The sequence below is a fragment of the Eriocheir sinensis genome, chromosome 35 (genome assembly GCF_024679095.1).
Source record: "Eriocheir sinensis breed Jianghai 21 chromosome 35, ASM2467909v1, whole genome shotgun sequence".
NCBI classification, from domain to species: domain Eukaryota; kingdom Metazoa; phylum Arthropoda; class Malacostraca; order Decapoda; family Varunidae; genus Eriocheir; species Eriocheir sinensis.
Window position 1 is genome coordinate 17,533,804 of NC_066543.1, and position 18,996 is coordinate 17,552,799.

The 18,996-nt window shown below is 44.9% G+C and overlaps 1 protein-coding gene across 3 annotated transcripts in view; it reads right to left on the minus strand.

Annotated features, from left to right (window-relative positions):
* Positions 1-821: 821 nt before the first annotated feature.
* LOC127007521 (telomerase-binding protein EST1A-like) overlaps positions 822-18,996 on the minus strand; it is an 86,388-nt gene continuing 68,213 nt past the window's right edge. For all 3 annotated transcript variants that reach the window (XM_050878655.1, XM_050878654.1, XM_050878656.1), the window contains exons 13-16: positions 8,031-8,230; positions 6,666-6,744; positions 2,102-2,306; positions 822-1,574 (exon numbers count right to left, since the gene is read on the minus strand). In XM_050878655.1, coding sequence (XP_050734612.1) covers positions 2,176-2,306; positions 6,666-6,744; positions 8,031-8,230 — 410 coding nt within the window. In that variant the 3' untranslated portion in view covers positions 822-1,574; positions 2,102-2,175. The remainder of the gene's footprint in view (positions 1,575-2,101; positions 2,307-6,665; positions 6,745-8,030; positions 8,231-18,996) is intronic.

An 18,996-nucleotide genomic window follows, 5' to 3' on the forward strand; every position in this document is an offset into this window, starting at 1 on the left:
GCACGGCCGACGCTGCTGGGCAAACACTCCGCCCCGCATACGCCGCCCTCATTACTGGCCCCCTGAGCCGCCTAGTAGTTCTCCTGCTCCTGCTCCTACTGATTCTCCTGCTGCTTTTGCCTCCTTCTCCTCCTGTTTTATAAGTGCATCCCAGCCATCTTTTTCCTCTCCTGTATACTGAGTCTGCTCCTACCGTTATTCCTGTTTTCTCCTATTCCTGCTCCAACTGCATCTTCTGTTGTTTTGGTTCGTCCTCCTCATTCTTATGTCTTATCCCAGCCTACTCTCCCTACTGGGTTAGGTGTTTCTGTTACTCCTATTTCCTCCTGCTCCTGGTCCTTCTGTGTCTTCTGCTTCGCCTCCTGCTGCTGCTTTTGTTCCTCCTCCTTTCCTTCCTATCGTTTGATTATTGCATCGCTGCAACTTTCTTTTCCAACTTTAGTTTTTGGTTCTTCTGAGTTTTTGCTGTTGCTGTTACTCTACTGCTTCTCCTCCTGCTCCTATTGCATCTGCTTCTCCTGCTGTTACTTTTGCCTTTCCTCCTCCTCCTCCTCCTGTCTCCGAGCCTTCTGTTCATCTTCCTCCTAGTGATTTTAATCTACTACCGGGTGTCAGGCAGGGAGTTGTGTCCCGCCTCCCGGGTGTGGGTGTGGGTGTGATATGAAGCCCCCGCTGCACCCAAAGATTCGTGAAGATGAAGTCGAGGAGGATACTTACTGGCTGGCGATGGCGAGTCCACCACGTGATGAGACCATGGTGAATGACACAGCAAGACACCAATACAGCAAGAACCACGAGAAAAGGACAAAAAAATAAATATATAAAACATTAACATTTTATTCATCAAACTACAATATACAAATATTACCACATAATATATGTAGAGAGATAGCTCTGGACCGATTTTTTTCTTCTAATTAGCCAAGACGAAAATAAAAAAACGATTAGGTACTTTATTTGCGACATAAAAAAATATATTCCAGCTATATTTATTTCCTTTCCCTTCCCAAACAATGCACTTAAGTCAACGTTCATCTGGCGTTTCTGGCGGCGCGGGTGACGGCGGGGAATAAATAATTGGTGGAGGCCGAAACCGGGACGAGAAAATGAAAATTAAGTACTGAACTGCATTTGGATGTCTGCGTCACGATCAGCCGATACACGCACGCACGCGCACACGCAAGCGCTCTCTCTCTCTCTCTCTCTCTCTCTCTCTCTCTCTCTCTCTCTCTCTCTCTAAGTCCCGTCTGAACAATGCATTTTTTTTTTCCTCTCTGCATTTCCGAAACACTAAAAAAAGGCAAATAAAGAAGATTCTCCAAAAAAGTAAAATAAAATTTCAAAAATATACATTAGTAAAATCGGCTTTCCTCTGAATCAGGTGGCGGCCGACCTACCCCTGCTGGCGGCGGCGGCGGCGGCGGCGATGGAGGCGGCAAAGGTGCGCTGGGAGGGTGACCTGAGTGTGCTGGTCCCTCAAGATGTGTGGGGGGTGAGGGGGGCTAGTCAAGGGTTAGCACTCCCTTCTTCGCCCCTCCCCTTCCTTCCCCCCTCCCTCCCTCTCCTCCCTTTGCCTGTAATGGAACAGAAGAATAATGAGTGGGAAGAAGAAACATAAGAAACATCATTATATCACCATCATCATCGTCATCATCATCATCATTAACATTTATCATGACAAACTTAGCCTGGTCCCATCTCCTAGAACTAGAACATGAAATAAATAATGTCTGTCTGTCAGTAATGTCTCTTTGCATTCCAGTACTGAAAATGGAGAAGGGAAGGAAAGAGAAAGAAGAAAAAATAGAGAGGAGTGAAGGAGGGATAGATAAATAGAAATGGAAAAGGAAGGGGAGACAGGGAAGATCCTGGGAGAACACACAAGACGCGAAGAAGGGAGGATAGAGGGATAGAGAAATAGAAAGAGAGGAGAAAGGGAACACAAGGAAAATACATGAATAAAACGGAGGGCATGAGGAAGGAGAAACGAAGAGAAATAGAAAGCGAGAAGAAAGGGAAGACAGGGAAGATAAATGAAGAAAACAGAGGGCATGAAGAAAGGACAGAAAAACACGACTACCAAGAGACTAAGCGGACTCACGTGGGAGGGTCCTAGGCGGCGCTGGGTGGCAAAGGCAGCGACGGGCAGCTAGCAGTGGACAGCCCGCGCCGCCCTCACCTCACGCCCGCCCACCGAGCGAAGTCCAACAGGTCCCTAACGGGCACGTCGTGGGCGTGGGCCTTCACCCGGAGGTTGCGGTCTTCCGTCAGTAGCACTACCTCCCGGTACAGCCGCCGCACGCCGGCTGAAACACAACACGAGGACAGGGTTAGGGGACTGTGCAGCGTTCATACTACTACTACTACAACTACTACTGCTACTACTACTACTATTACAACTACCAGTACCACCACCACAACACAACAATGGTCAGTGAAGGCGGATAAATATAAAGGTTGGTTGGCCCTTATGAAGTTTACTACTACTACTACTACTATTACTACTACTACTATTACAACTACCAGCACCACGACCACAACACAATAATGGTCAGTGAAGGCGGATAAATATAAATGTATTCACAAGGTTGGCCCTTATTAATCAAGCCCTTCGCTTCAGATAGGTCACCGCCCGACATGTGATATCTCCTCACTGTAGAAATAAATAGTGTTTCCTTTCCAATGGTACGGCGATAAGCACTGAGGCAACGCGCAACTAAAGCGAATGCCCCTAACTTTACCTTTGTCTTTGCTTTCGCTGCGTGACTTCACGAGGCGATAAAGAGAAGGAAAGGGTCGATAACATGCGTGAGATCCTACAAAGGGATGGATTCTTAGAGCCCTGGATACGTAGGATACCAGAAGTCCTTTAAAAAGTCCTTCATAAAATTCCTGTGAGTATCCTACACACTTGAGAGCGGCAGGATAACAGGAGGCAGGGAAGCATGTACCTGTGACCACCGTGGGAGTACCTGTTGTGGAGGAGGAGGAGGAGGAGGAGGAGGAGGAGAATAAAAGGACAGAAATAAAGAAAAAGAAGAAAATGGTGACGAAGAAGGAGGAAAGGGAGGAGGAGAAAGAGGAGGAGGAAGAGGGGAAGAATAGAAGGAAACAATTAAAGAAAGAAAAAGTAAACGATAGGGAAGAAGGAAAACAAGCATAAAAACAGGAGAAAGAAGAAGTAGGAGGAGGAGGTGAAACGTGTGGTGGGGAGGAAGGAGAGGCAGTGGGGGTGTATAGGAGAGGGTAGAGGTAGGGGCCACGGAGGGGAGGATGGGGGAGGTGAGGATGTAGAGGAGGTCGTGGGAGGCAAGAAGAACATTGGGAGGGAAGAGGGGGAGAAGGGGGGTAGTTACGTGATGGTGTGCCGGCAGACAGCGAGACGTCGGCAGAGGAAATCAAGAGAGGGGAGAGGAGGGAGTGGGTGAAGGAGGGAGGAAAGAGAGAGGGGGGAGGGAAGGAAGGAAGGGGGAAGGTGAAGGAGGAAGAAGGGAGGACAGAGAGCGGAGAAATGGGGGAGAAGGAAGGAGCAGGAGGAGGAGGGTGGATCATGCCGGGGAATGACCGAACTAATGCAAATAAGGCCATAAATTCTACCTTAGGACCAAAAGAGAAGAGGGAAGCGAGGACAGAGAACGAAGATGAAAGAATAGAAAATGAAACGAGAAGCAGGATGAGGAGCGAAGGGGAACAGAATAGTATACCAAACCAAAGTACATGATTATGGTGAGATCTCCCAAAAAGTAGTGGCGTTGGCTGAGTGGTCATGAGCCCCACCCGCCGCTACATGCTGACAATATTTAGTCATCACCGAATGGCCTAAGACTACGCTCAGGCTGTCTTACAAAACATTTATCACGTCGGACTGTAGCGAAGGTCTCAGGAGTGGATCAAAGGTGAACTATGAGGGCAGCATGAGCCAAGAAAGGTGGCGCCACTATAATATACTTGCCTGCGCCATAACGGATTGGGGCCGACCAACAAGCCTTATCAAGAAAGCCTCCCGGTACTAGGCTGAACGTAAAAAAAAAAAATAAGTGTCCATGAATTCATTATTGTCCATAAGAGTTCACAAGCGTCCATAAGAGTTCATACGAGTATACAGAAGAGATCAGAAAAGTTTACCAAGCCCCGGCCCATGAGTCTGTGTGCAAAGCTTCCAACCGCAAATGTTCGTCTTTAGTTTTCGCTCACTTTTTTTTCTATTTCTATGTTCATATAAGAGAAGGAAAGTATAACCAACCCAGGTACATAAAAAGAGATCGGGAAAGTTCGTGATTCTGTGTAAAATTGTTCTAACTTCAGTGTTTCATCTATTTTTTGATAATTTTTCTTTCAATCTATTGTTCATTTTTTTCAATATATCATTTATAAAGATGAGGAAAGTATAGCAAACCCATGTGCATAATAAATCGGGATGAAAACTCCCCATCAACAGTGCCATTTCCTCCACTTTTCGCTCGCTTTTCTAATCTACCGTTCACGAGAGAGACCGGCTCCAGGTAGTCCAGCGTCTCCGAACATTCTACTACACCAGTTGTCCCTTTTTTTGTGGCCTGCTGAGGTACGGAGGGGCACGCTGGCGCCGGGGTGTAGCAGGAGCATTACAAGGTACGTACACGGCATACCCCAGGACCAGGGTAACAAATGGCTCTATCCCGGGGCCAAACACACACACACACACACACACACACACACCACGACCCTCCCCCTCCTACTGATGTACACTGCTCGGATCACTGGATATGTAGTACCGAGTTAAGGAAGGAACATTACGAGGGTACGAACACAGCCCCGCCCCCAGAATAGCCCCAGTAACACACACACACACACACACACACACACACACACACACACACACACACACACACACACACACACTGCCCGTCGCCATACCTCATCTTAACCGCGAATGTGATGTTTGTTGCTTGATTCTTTAACTACCGCAGCGAGGAGATAAGATAGAGGAGGAGGGGGAGGAGGGTACATAAAGTTGGTTGGCCTATAACGAGGCTAAATGGTTTGGTAATTTAATCCATCCTGAGGTCGCTTCTATGGCCTGTAAAATAGATTTGATGGAAGCGCAGTGAATACATTAGCTTTTTATTAGACTGAGGAGAAGGAGGAGACTGAGGAGGAGGAGGAGGAGGAGGAAAAAGAAACGAGAAAGAAAAAATAGGAGAAATAAATAATAGAAGATGAGCAGAGAGCAACAACATCAGCGCGGCGACTTGAAAACGAACCCTCCAGCCACCCTGATCACACACACACACACACACACACACACACAAGCAGAGACCAGACGGACCCGAGAGAGGACCCCCGTCGCTAAGGGGACCCGACGCTGCAGGGGACCGCGTCGTGGGGGAGCGGAGAGCAGGGAGCAGGTAGGGAGGGACGAAGGGGACGTGGGAGGCAGCAGCAGGAGGAGGTGAAGAAGGAGGAAGGGGGGGCGGCAAGCAGGAGGAGGAGTCACGAGAAAGGGACGCCACGGAAGAGTAACCAAGGGAGGGAAGGGCGTGAGAGGGAGGGCAAGGGAAGGAAAGCACAGAGAAGCCGCGAGAAGGCGAAGGAAGAAGATGAGAGGTGAGAAGGGGAGACGGTGGGAGAGGAAGAAGAAGGGGGCGGAAGAAGCAGAGAAATGAGGGAGGGAAGGAGGGAGGCGCTGGTGGGAGAAGGAAAGGAGTGTGTGTGGGGGGAGGGGGCGAGCGAGGAAAGCAAAAGGGTAGAAGTAGAGGTAGCAAGGTATGATAAAAATGGACAGGTAAGGGCAAGAGAAAAATAGAGGAAGGTACGAAAAATGGGAAAAAGGTGACAAGAAGAAATGAGGAGGGACCGAAATAAAAGGGGAAAAGAATGGACCAGAAAAAGCAAGAGGAAGGTACGAAAAACTGGGAAAAGAGGAAGACGAGAGGAAACAACAGAAAACCGACGACGGCGAAAAGGGAGAAGGAAACAGATGAAGGAAAAGACACAAGGAAAAAGAAAAAGAGGGGATCCAACACAAGCCGAGTTATATTAGAAAGGAAAACGGAGCTAAGAACACCAAATATAAAAAGCAAAAACAGAAGAAAAAGAAAATAGGAGAAATAGAAGCACGAGAAAGGAGCAAGAAGAAACAGATGCAGAAGCAGAAAAAAGAAAAAAATAAAAGAAATACATGCAAAAAAAAAAAAGAGAAGCAGAGGAAACAAATGCAGAAGAACAAGAACAAAATAACATGAAAGTAGAAAGAAAAACAAAGGAGAAAGCTGCGGAGAGGAGAAACAGGGCGGCAGTGACAAGGGGTAGAGGGGGAGGGGGGCAGAAACAGGGCACCAAGTAAGGGGAGGTATAGAAGGTAGAGGCGTGAGAAGAGAACCAGGGGACGGGCAGGTAGTACACAGACAGGCGGAGAAGCAGGGGACGGCAGCAGGGGGGATGGTCATGGTTCAGGGGGAAGGGGGGTGGTGTGTCCCGACCCTGCATATGGGCACTCAAACCTCAAGCATGTCCATAAAACCCGCAGAGAAGGAGGAAGAGGAGGAGGAGGAGGAGGACAGATATGCGTGTGGCCATTACCCTTCATGAACGCAAACTCGTCCTCCTCCTCCTCCTCCTCCTCTTTCTTCGTCTTCGTCTTCGTCTTCTTCTTTTTCTCCTCCTCCTCCTCCTCCTCCACTCACCTCGTATGGGGCGCTTCTGGGTGGAGTCGCTGCAGAAGTGGACGCAACAGGAGAGGATTTTGTCGTCGTTAGTGGAGTCCTGAAGAGGATAAAGGGAGATTAGACGGAGGAGGAGGAGGAGGAGGAGGAGGAGGAGAGAAAAGAAAGACGGAGCAGGAAGATGAAACGGAAAATGAGGAGGAGGAGGAGGAGGAGAGGAAAAAGAAGAATCAGGAGAAAAAAGAAAAAAATTAAGATAAAAGAAGAAACAAGATAAAAGAAAAGAAAAACTAATACAAGAACAAAAAAAAACAGAAGAAAAGAAGAAAGAGGCTCTATGGAATAAGACGAAGAAAAAGAAAAGCAAAATAATCCAAGAAGACTTCAGAGATATTACCCAATAAACCTTCTTTTTCTCTCTCTCTCTCTCTCTCTCTCTCTCTCTCTCTCTCTCTCTCTCTCTCTCTCTCTCTCTCTCTCTCTCTCTCTCTCTCGTCAATCTACATAAACGTGTCTATGTATACCCCCCTTCCCCCCTCAAAACCATTACAATAGCCAATAGCTGACCCAGGAGGAGGAGGAGGAGGAGGAGGAAGAGGAGGAGGAAGCACCTTTAACACCTCTTCCACACTCGACTTCCTTCATGTATCTTCTCTTAACCCTCCTCCTCCTCCTCCTCCTCCTCTTCCTCCAGTTTATTTTACCCACAAACCCTCTGAATCGGATTCCAAAAGGTCTCGAAACGGTCAAAAGGATTCGAAACGGAACTTGAGACGGTGAGTTATGAGAGAGAGAGGGAGGGGGAGGGAGGGAAGAGGGGGAATGGGAGGAGGGAGAGGGAGTAGGAGGAAGGGGATGGAGGGAGAGAGGGAGGCTGAAAGGGGAGCGAGGGTGGAGGAATAAGGAAGGGGGAGACGGGAAGGGGGAGGAAGGGGGAAGAAGCCGAAAGAGAAGTATAAGGAAAAGGAGGAAGAGGAGGAGGAGGAGGAGGAATAAAATGAGGGTGGAGACAGCCATGAAACCAAGAATGACAAAAGGCAAATCAAGGAAGAAAGCATGGAAAAAAGCGCGCGAGAGAGAGAGAGAGAGAGAGAGAGAGAGAGAGAGAGAGAGAGAGAGAGAGAGAGAGAGAGAGAGAGAGAGAGAGAGGACAGAACATTCACCTACTCAAGTACATCTTCACCACCACCACCACCACCACACCATACACTTCCCAAACCTCCCTAAAACACCATCACCCTGAAAGCACCAACCATTCACTATCACCAAACACCACCATCATTACCTTACCCTCACCAAACACCACTTTTCAACACCAATGACACCACCAAGCCTTATTTTGCATCCCCGCACACCACCCCTCACCCAGCACACTCCCCCACTCACGGGCAGGTCCATCTCGGAGGTGAAGAGCGTGGAGGACAGCACCGAGCCCTGCGATGTGACGCACTTGATGGACTGGGGTCGGGAGGTCCTGAGGTAGTGCAGGGCAGTGGCGGCGCCTTCCCGCACCCTCACGGCGTGGCCCACCGAGCGATACTTGGCCACCACAGACTCCCGCGACAGCCCGTCCAGCTCATTCAGTACTGTATGAGGAGAAGAGGAGGTGATGGATACAGGGTTAGGCGAGGTTAGGTTAGGTAAGAAAAGCTAGGTTACAGTCTATTAGGTCAGGCTTGGTTAGGTTAGGGTCTACTAGGTCAGGTCCATTCGGCTAGGCTAGGTTAGATTAGGGTCTATTAGGTCAGGCTAGGTGAAGTTAGGATCCATTAGGTCGTTGGGTTGGGTTGGATAGACTTGAGTTAGGTTAAGATAGGTTAGGTAATGTTAGGTTTGGGTTGGCTTAGGTTTCTTATTTTTTTGCAGTAAAGATAAAAGATAGGTAAGAGGACCATGCGGAGTGTGTAAGATATTTTAGGGCATACCCGTTGTGTGTGCATGAGGGCGTATGATAAAGGCAGATCAATGGGAGTGTCAGAAGGGGATGGGAAGCACAGGCATGTTACGAAGGGGGACAGAAGGCAGAGGAGAGTAGCAGGGCAGAGGAGAGTGGCGGGGCAGAGGAGTGGAAGGGTCAGAGGTGAGTGTAGGGGGGTTATGAGGAAGTGAGTGAGTGGGGCGTGGCTGGGGAATGGGGGTCAGTAGGTGTGTGTGTGTGTGTGTGTGTGTGTGTGTGTGTGTGTGTGTGTGTGTGTGTGTGTGTAAGAGCAAGGCGAATGAGGAAAGATTTGTGAATTAGATGGAAAAAACATCAAAATGTGATAAACTTAATATATCCGCATAAAATTCCACAATATATGACATGATTATAAAAGTAGCAGTATGAGTGGTAGTAGCAGTTGTGGTAGTTGTTGTAGTGGTATTATTATTATTATTATTATTATTATTAGTAGTAGTAGTAGTAGTAGTAGTAGTAGTAACACTAGTAGTAGTAGTTAGTAGCAGGAGCAGCAGCAGCAGCAGCAGTAGCAGTAGCAGTAGTAGTAGTAGTAGTAGTAGTAGTAGTGGAAGAAGATGAAGCAGCGGCAGCAGTAATAAAAGTAGTATTAGTATTAGTATTAGCAGTGGTAGTGGTAGCAGTGGGGGTAGTAGTAGTAGTAGTAGTAGTAGTAGTAGTAGTAGTAGTAGTATAAATGAATTATGTAGGAGGCAGGTACAGAAAGAACGGTCACGAAGGATGTGTGTGTGTGTGTGTGTGTGTGTGTGTGTGTGTGTGTGTGCACCTCACAAACACAAAGGCAGCACGTTCTCTTGTGTGTTCGCCTGACGCTATTGTCGAGACGAAGGAAGGAAGGAGTGAGGGAAGAAGGGAAGGAGGGAAGGAAGGAAAGAAGGGAGGAGCGAAGGAACATGGAACGGATTGAGGGTAGAAAAGAGGAAGGAATGGATGAAGAAGGGAAGGAGGGAATGAAGGAAAATGGAAAGGATGGAGTGAAGGAAAAATGGTAGAACGAAGGAAAAAGGGAAGGAGAGGGCAGGAGAGAAGGAAGGATTGCATAAAGAAAGAAAAGGAAGAAGGGAAGAGTCAAAAAAGGATGGAAGAAGGAAAGAAGCAGGAAAAAAAAGGAAAGGAAGAAGAAAGAAATGAGGGAGACGCAAGAAAGCTGGGAAAGAGATGTAGATAGGAAGGAAAAAAGGAGAGAAGGAGGAAAGAAAGCAAAATAAAGGAAACGAGGGAGGATTGAGAGAAGGAGGAAAAGATGAAGGGAGGAAGGAATAAAGAAGAGAGGGAAAAGGAAATGTGGGATGACGAGAAAAGGGAAGAAAGAAACGCCAGAAAAAGGAAGGAATAAAAAAGAAATAGATAAAAAAAACAATTAAAGATAAAAGGAAAAAGAGGTAAAGAAATAAGGAAGGATAAAATAAATGAAATGTAAATGAAAAAAAAAAAGATGAAAAGGTAGGGAAGGAAAGAGGGAAGGAGAGATACAGACGTAGGGAGGAAAGGAAAAAAAAAAAGGAAGAGCGGGAGGGAGGGAAAGAATGAAGGCTGGAGGAAAATAGGGAAAAGAGGAGAAATGGAGAAGGAAGAGGAAGGAGGGAAGAAAGAGGAAAAGACAGGGCTGGAAGAGAAAAGGAAAACCAGAGAAATGGAGAAGGAAGAGGAGGGAGGGAGGAAAAAAGAGAGGAAGGAGGGAGAGCGGGAGAGGCAGGAGACAAGACTGAAGGAGGGAGAGGAGAGAGGATAAGAGAGTAAGAGAGAGAGAAGGAGGGAAAGGTAAGTATGTTTCTTGTCTCCCTCTACCTTTTCCTCCACCCATATCTGTCCCTCTCTACCTCTCGACAAACACTTCAGCTTTTCTACCTATTCTCCTTCCTTCCCTCCCTCCCTCCCTCCCTCCATCCTTCCTTCCCTCCCTCCATATTTGCTACTCAGCGTCGTAAAGTGTCATTCACAGGGACCAGAAAATGCAGCTTGTGTTTATTTACCAAGCTTCCGTATGTCACTGTGTGTGTGTGTGTGTGTGTGTGTGTGTGTGTGTGTGTGTGTGTGTGTGTGTGTGTGTGTGTGTGTGTGCCTGCGTGCATGCTTGTGTGTGATCAAGTGTGAGAGTGTAAGTGTGAATGCAAATGTGGAGACGTGTGTGTGTGTGTGTGTGTGTGTGTGTGTGTGATTGGATGTGTTAAGACGAATATGCGATAGCGTGAATGTAAATCGGGCGGTGTGTGTGTGTGTGTGTGTGTGTGTGTGTGTGTGTGAAGGGCCAGACCGCTATGACCACATCTCGTCGCCCTACATCCCAAGCTGACCTCCTGCCTGCTCCCCCCATCCCCCACCCCTACACCCCCTTCCGTGTGCGTGAGACCTGTACACACACACACACACACACACACACACACACACACACACACACACACACACACACACTAATGACACTGTAACACTAGAGGCGAAAGACACACACAAAAGTTATCAACATCACACACTCACGTAAGTCCATCTGTCTTCCTATCTATCCATCTATCTATCTATCTATCTTCCTATCTATCTATCCATCTAACCATCTATGTGTGTCTTCCTATCTATCCATCTGTCCATCTAACTATCTATGTGTGTCTTCCTATCTATCCATCTATCTACCTATATATCTATCTAATCATCTCAATCAGCGTATCTATCTTTTTTCTATCGATTTATCTATCTATTTGTCTATTATTCTAAATATTTATTCATCTATCTATAAACCTGTATCTATCAAAGACAGAGCTATTATTATGTGTCTCTAAGAACGAAGGATAAGGAGGAAGGATTATACTAATGAAAACAATGATATAATAATAATAATAATAATAATAATAATAATAATAATAATAATAATAATAATAATAATAATAATAATAATAATAATAATAATAACAACAATACTACTACTACTACTACTACTACTACTAATAATAATAATAATAATAATAATAATAATAATAATAATAATAATAATAATAATAATAATAATAATAATAATAATAGTAATAATAATAATAAGTGAAAATAATAATAAAAAATAATAAAAGTTAATACCAATCAGATGATGACCAACAACAACAACAAGAGCAATGACACGAACAGGAACGAGAAGTAAACATAACAATTCATAACATAAAAAAATACAAAATGGGAAACTGATAACGGTCTTGCAATAACCAACCAATAAGGGAAAAAACCAAAACTAACCGGCAAATAACAGTCACCACCACCACCACCACCACCAGTAACAAGCAACTGTACTTTTGATAGGAAGAGGAAAGAGTTAATGTGTTTAGTGTGTGTACGGTCGATGAGGCGTGACGCACCACCACCACCACCACCACCACTAGAGTGTGTGTTGGAGGTGGTGCAGCAGGTGGGGGTGACGTGTGGGGAAGGGGGGGGGGCGGGGGGTTAAGGGTGAGGATATGGAGGAAAGAAAGTGTCTGTTTACTTGTCTCTGTCTGAATGTTTGTGTTTGTTTAACTGTCTGTCTCTTCGTCTGCGTGTTTGTCTGTGTCTGTGTTGGTTTGTATGTGCCTCCTTACACTTGCCTGTTTGTTTGTTTGTGTGTCTGTGTCTGTCTGTCCGCTTCTCTGTCTGTATCAGTGCATATTTTGTTTGCCTTCCAGTCTGCCTGCTTCTCTGTTTTCCTGCTTGAGAATCCACCTGTCTATCTGTCTGTCTCTCTGTCTGTTTGTGTCTGCTTGTCTGTATATGTCCGTCTGTGCCAATGAATATATATGGATCTTTGCTTGACTTCCTGCCTTCCTGCTGGCCTTGTTGTCTGTCTGTCTGCCAGTCTGTGAATCTGTCTGTGCGGTCGTTAGTATCCACCCCGCCCAGCCACTCCTCTGCAAATCCTGTTGGTGCCGCGTCACCTATCAACACCACCACCACCACCACCACCACCTAACCCCAAACACCTTACCACCACCACCACTCCCTGCTTTCAGTCAGCATTGTGTGCAGTGCCTCGCCCTCACTCAGCACCTCAACACCGTCTCTTGGCGGTGTGAATGACTTCATCTTCTTTTTATGATGCGCAGCTCTCTCAACACGGCACGTCTTCATAAACATTGTATTTCCTTCCTGGTAAACACACTCTACCGAAATCTAAAGCCTAATATGCAAACTTTATGCCACTACTACTACTACTACTACTACTACTACTACCACTATTACTACTACTACTGGCTTGTGCTTCTCCGTAGTGTAGTGGTTAGCGAGCCTATCCTAAATCTGGGGGCCTGAGTTGGAATCCCGACCCCGACATTCGGCGTGCAGCCCACCCAGTTTCTCATCCTCCCTTTGGGGTAGGTCGATAAATGGGTACCTGGGGAAACCTGGGGAGGGTAAACTGTGGAAATTCGGATGTTGAGCAGGCCCTGTGTCCCGGGTTAATGGGTTATCATCCACAACAGATTCAGGGGCCATCGGTACGGAGACAAGCACAGCGGCCACGCGCAACTAATACCGTATGCTCACAACTTTATCTTTATTAGCATTATTATGTTGCATACTTATCCTGTACACACTGCAATCTGACACAACTCCCATCCTGATACAAAGATTGGTTGAGGAGGAAAGGGAACGGGAAGGAAGGGGAGGGAAGGGAAAGGATGGAGAGGGAAGGGAAGGGGAGGCGGTGGTCCAAAGGTTAAGGTAAGTTCTGTAAACATCACCCAGACAGACACCTTACCGCTCTCTCAAGGTCAACAAGCTTCCCATCTTCTTTCAGCTAGCCAACCCACCGAAAGAAAACGGAGGTGTTTTCTGCAAGGGTTACTTATGTGAGAATCGTAATCTCTCTCTCTCTCTCTCTCTCTCTCTCTCTCTCTCTCTCTCTCTCTCTCTCTCTCTCTCTCTCTCTCTCTCTCTCTCTCTCTCTCATTATGCTACCACCGTGCTTTCTCCTCCTCTACTCTCATTTTCTTTGTATTTCTCATTTCTCGAACTTGAAGACTATTTAACATCTTTCTATCTATTTCCCTTCCTTCCATCCTCAGTCCTTCCCTACTCCATCTTTATCCCATGCTTTCCTACTTCCTTGTTTTACTCCTCCCTAACATAGCCTATTCGTTTCTTAATTGGTTTGCTATATACTGAGTTTTACCTTAAATTATCAGTCTTCCTTATCTCTTTCGTCTTGACACTCTCCAGCCTTTCTTTTTCTCCTCTTCCTACTTTCGTGTCTAGACAGAATGTACTCCTTCCCTTTCGTCCTTTCTCTTCTCTCACATACCGCGCCCTCACCCTTCCTTCCTTCCTTCCTTCCTTGATTCTCTCTTATCCCCCCCCCCCCCCCTTTGCTGTCCATTCACGTGCTAACCTCGTTTGTACTTCCTTTCCCTTTTCTCCTCCTCCTTCCTCTACCATTCCCAGCGCTTTCATCTTTCCTTCTCTTCCGATTGCTTTTCTTTCCAACGTTTCTTTGTTTCTTCTTCTTCTTACTGGTACGTTTTCTGCCTCTATTTCTTTCTTTCCTTTATCCCATTTCCAGTGCTATATCCTTCCATCTTTCCTAATGTCTATATTTTTCCCATCCAAGAGGTCGAGAGGGAAAGAAAGACAAAAAAAAAAGGATAAAGACAACGGTGTATTAAGGATAACGAACACAACAACAACAGAAAGAGAAAGAAAGCAGAATAAAATAAAGATGTAGATAATGAAGGCTTAAAAAGAAGAAAAAAAATCAAGAAAGCAAGGAGAGAAAGCAAATATGAAAGCTAGAGAGACAACCAGCAATCAAATACACTCTTTCTAGGAACTGGCTTATTACTATTAAATAACGCCACCAATAAATGGGGAAAAAATATAATAATGAGAACAAAAAACAGAACTATTCATGAAGGTAATAAGCGGCCGAAGAAAATGAGGTTAGTCATAAAAAGAAAACGGGGGCTAATTACAGATGAGAGGCGGTGGCGAGGTGTCGGGGCGAGGCAGAGAAGGAAGCACAGATGAAGAAAAAGAAAAAGAAAAAAAAAGAGGACGATGGCAGGGGACGATAGAGGACAGGGAAGGGCAGTAACAGGAGGAGGAGGAGGAGGAGGAGGAAGAGAAAAGACAAGGAAGGACAAGGTCAAGGAAAGACAGGAGAAGAAGAGTACAAAAACAGGAGGAGGAGGAGGAAGTGGTGGAGGAGGAGGAGGAGGAGGAGGAGGAAGACACAGACACCCTACCATCATGTCACCTTGTCTACACACACACACACACACACACACACACACACACACACACACGCACGAGAGTAACCCGGGGCACACCAAGGGTCACTAGCCATGCTCCCGGAGGTCATCTCAGAGGTCATCCAGGCCCTGACGTCACCCTCCCCAGAAACCCACCGGCGCGAAGGTCACCCTGAATTCACCCGAAGCATAGCCAATCGTCCTGCCTTACCCTGGTCATCCTAAAAGTACTCTAGCCATCTTAAGAGAGAGGATGCTTACATGTTCACGGGCGAGGTTTAAGCTGCCAACCCACTGTAGTATATTTCGCATGCTTTTGGCCTATTATTAAGTTTATCTACAAACGCTTACATACAGGGTGTACAAAGCTATTCTTAGTCGGCTATTGTTCTTGTTATTGCGTACAAGAGCAGGGTCATGTGACTAAACACAGCATTGAAATCAACAAATGTGACCTCATGTAGCCCAGTTATTTTAAAGACTATGGAATGATCAGGCTGCTTTGCTGAAAATAACACAGTCTGTCGAAAATACGTGGCTTGTACTTAAATTAATAACGTTAACCGAGAGCTCTATCTTAGGAGTACCCTAGTAAAATAAAAACACTCCTAGTCATCCTAAGAGTACCCTAGTCATCCTAAGAGCACTCTAGTCATTTTCAGTACCCTCGTTACCTTAGGAGTACCCTAGTGATATAAAAAAAAACATTACTAGTCATCCTAAGAGTACCCTATAGTCCTCATAAGAGTACCCTAGCCATCAAAAGAGTACCCTAGTCGTCTTGAGAGTACCCTATCCATCAAAAGAGTACCCTAGTCATCTTGAGAGTACCCTAGCCATCAAAAGAGTACCCTAGTCATATTGAGAGTACCCTAGCCATCAAAAGAGTACCCTAGTCATCTTGAGGGTACCCTATCCATAAAAAAGTACCCTATAGTCATCATAAAAGTACCCTATCCATAAAAAAGTACCCTATAGTCATCATAAAAGTACCCTATCCATAAAAAAGTACCCTATAGTCATCATAAAAGTACCCTATCCATAAAAAAGTACCCTATAGTCATCATAAAAGTACCCTATCCATAAAAAAGTACCCTATAGTCATCATAAAAGTACCCTATCCATAAAAAAAAGTACCCTATAGTCATCATAAAAGTACCCTATCCATAAAAAAAAGTACCCTATAGTCATCATAAAAGTACCCTATCCATAAAAAAGTACCCTATAGTCATCATAAAAGTACCCTATCCATAAAAAAGTACCCTATAGTCATCATAAAAGTACCCTATCCATAAAAAGTACCCTAGTCGTCTTGAGAGTACCCTAGCCATCACAAAACTTTCTGTAGTTATCCTAAATCATATTAATTCATAGTCATATCAGGAGTACCTTAGATGAGGATGACTCACAAACCACCCTACTTATCACAGAACCCACATATGTCATACTCTGAGAATTCTTATTACCCTAACTTCAGCCGTCATATAGTTTACACTATTCAAATCATATCATAAGTATTTTAGTTACCCTGCATAGCCAGTAACCTCAACCTTACCCTCATTACCAGTCCTAATACCACGCTCAGTCCTCCCACACTCTCCCTAAGTTAACCGATCACACTAAGCCCCCTAAGATACCCTTGCCTCCTCATTCGTATATTCAGTCCTTTAATATCACTCTGAATTACATGAAGTTGCAGCACAGCACTTTCAATTCACCGTAAATCCATAGGCTGACTAATGACACTAAATCTCATAAATTATCTTCGTCTCATTCATGATATATTCTGCCCTATAAAATTATCATACCTGTACATAAAATTACAGTATAGGACCTTGAAATTACTCCAAATCATTAAAATATACTAAAAAGCTTTGAAGCTCAACCGGTATCATCTGAAACTATCAAATCCCTCTGGAGTTGACTTAAATCACCCTGAAACTACCAAATTGAAACTACTAAACTACTAAACTGAAACTAGCATACTGATACTACTAAACTCATACTACTAAATCTCCCAGGAATCAACTTAATTACTCCTGAAACTACTAAACTAAAACTACTAGACTACTAAACTGATACTATTAAATTCCTATGGAGTTAATTCAAATCCCCTGAAACTACTGATCTGAAATTACTGAACTCCTAAACTACTAAACTGAAACTATTAAATCCCCATGGAGTTAATTCAAATCCCCCTGAAACTACTGATCTGAAACGACTGAACTCCTAAACTACTAAATTGCAACTAATGCATCGCCCTGAAGTCACCGCAAATCACCCTAAGAGTTATTCTGAACCGTATTTTATAAGCGTTCTAATGAGAAAAAAGAAAAAAAAATCCCTTGAAAAATGGCAAAGAAACGTCAGACGATGGTTGATAGAGTGGTTTTGACTTTAACGAGCTCAGGGGTGATTTATCTCGTCATGGCGGAGGACTCACAAACTACCCTCTAGCTTTTTTTTTTTTTTTTTTTTAAATTTTTTTTTTTTTTTTTTTTTTTTTTTTTAAGTGTCGGCTACAGCACCAAGGGCCTCTTGGACTACCCCAGCCCATAAGAGGCGCAGGCGAATTTTATTTATAATGGCTGCCGTGATGTATGACTCTTGCCACTTCAATTTAGTTCCCGGTTTAATCTTTTTTATATCACACGTACTTCTTTGCGCCCTCCAAGTCACACCATTTTTTTTTTTTTAATCACAACAGCTAGACCTAACATTTTCCTCTTAATGAAACACCAACTGTACAAGGCTCCTACCTAAGAAATATTATCAATACGCCTACAGGAAAGTCTACAAATTAATCCCATCTTAGCAGCATTCCTTAAAATTTCTCTATCACAAACGCTAGACTTTATTTATTCTCTCAAATCACACGCTATTTTTCTCTCAAATCACAAACGCTAGACTTTATTTATTCTCTCAAATAGCAGCATTCTCTGACACTACAAACGACTATTTTTCTCTCAAATCACAGCATTCTCTGACACCACAAACGACTATTTTTCTCTCAAATCACAGCATTCTCTGACACCACAAACGACTATTTTTCTCTCAAATCACAACATTCTCTGACACCACAAACGACTATTTTTCTCTCAAATCACAACATTCTCTGACATCACAAACGCGAGACTTTACTTTTTCTCTCAAATCACACCTTTTTATCTGATATCCCAAACATGAAGGCAGTGTGTTAAGAAGGATTTTTTGCAGCAATGAGCATTAGAGAGACTGAGGCAATGGACAGCAGATGAAGCTATGTCCGACCGCCTAACCTCATGAGATAATAGGAAAATCTAACGTTAAAATGATGACGACGATAATGATGATTCTATATTTCATTATTTCTCTCTTAAACACCAACTGTACAGACGTCGTACACCTGAGAAAAAATAAAGACGGTCACAGGAAAGTCGAGAAAATTGTCCCAGCTGAGCCCGAGTCTTCCACATTGCCTTTGAGCCTTCCTAACCACGGGCCTCCACCAGCCTGCAGCCACACTAGATCACCCAGGTCATGCCGGGGCGTATTGTGGCTTAGCAGGGCAAAAAAAAAGGAGAGAAACATGACGGATATGACCTAAATTTCATGAGAGAGAGAGAGAGAGAGAGAGAGAGAGAGAGAGAGAGAGAGAGAGAGAGAGAGAGAGAAGGGGGGGGGTACAAAAGGCCTAAAACAAATGACGCAACTAAGAACGCACAAAAATAAAAAGAGAAAGGAGATAGAGGGCAAAGAAAACGGGGATGGAAGATTTATTGGAGGATGACCGCGAGAGGAGGAGAAGGAGAAAGAGGAAGAGGAAGAGGAGGAGGAGGAGGAGGAGGAGGAGGAGGAGGAGGAGGAGGAGAGGAAGGTGAAGGTCGTAATATTGGCGTCGCGTAATGACGGTGACCAATGGCAAAAAATTCCAAAGAGGTCGTCTGTTAACCCTGTCCTGGCCTGTGCTCTCTCTCTCTCTCTCTCTCTCTCTCTCTCTCTCTCTCTCTCTCTCTCTCTCTCTCTCTCTCTCTCTCTCTCTCTCCCCCCCCCTCTCTAGAGAGAGAGAGAGAGAGAGAGAGAGAGAGAGAGAGAGAGAGAGAGAGAGAGAGAGAGAGAGAGAGAGAGAGAAAGTCAAAAGTATTAATAGCACTACCAATACTTTCTGCTACTAATATTACTGCTGTTGCTACTACTACTACTACTACTACTACCA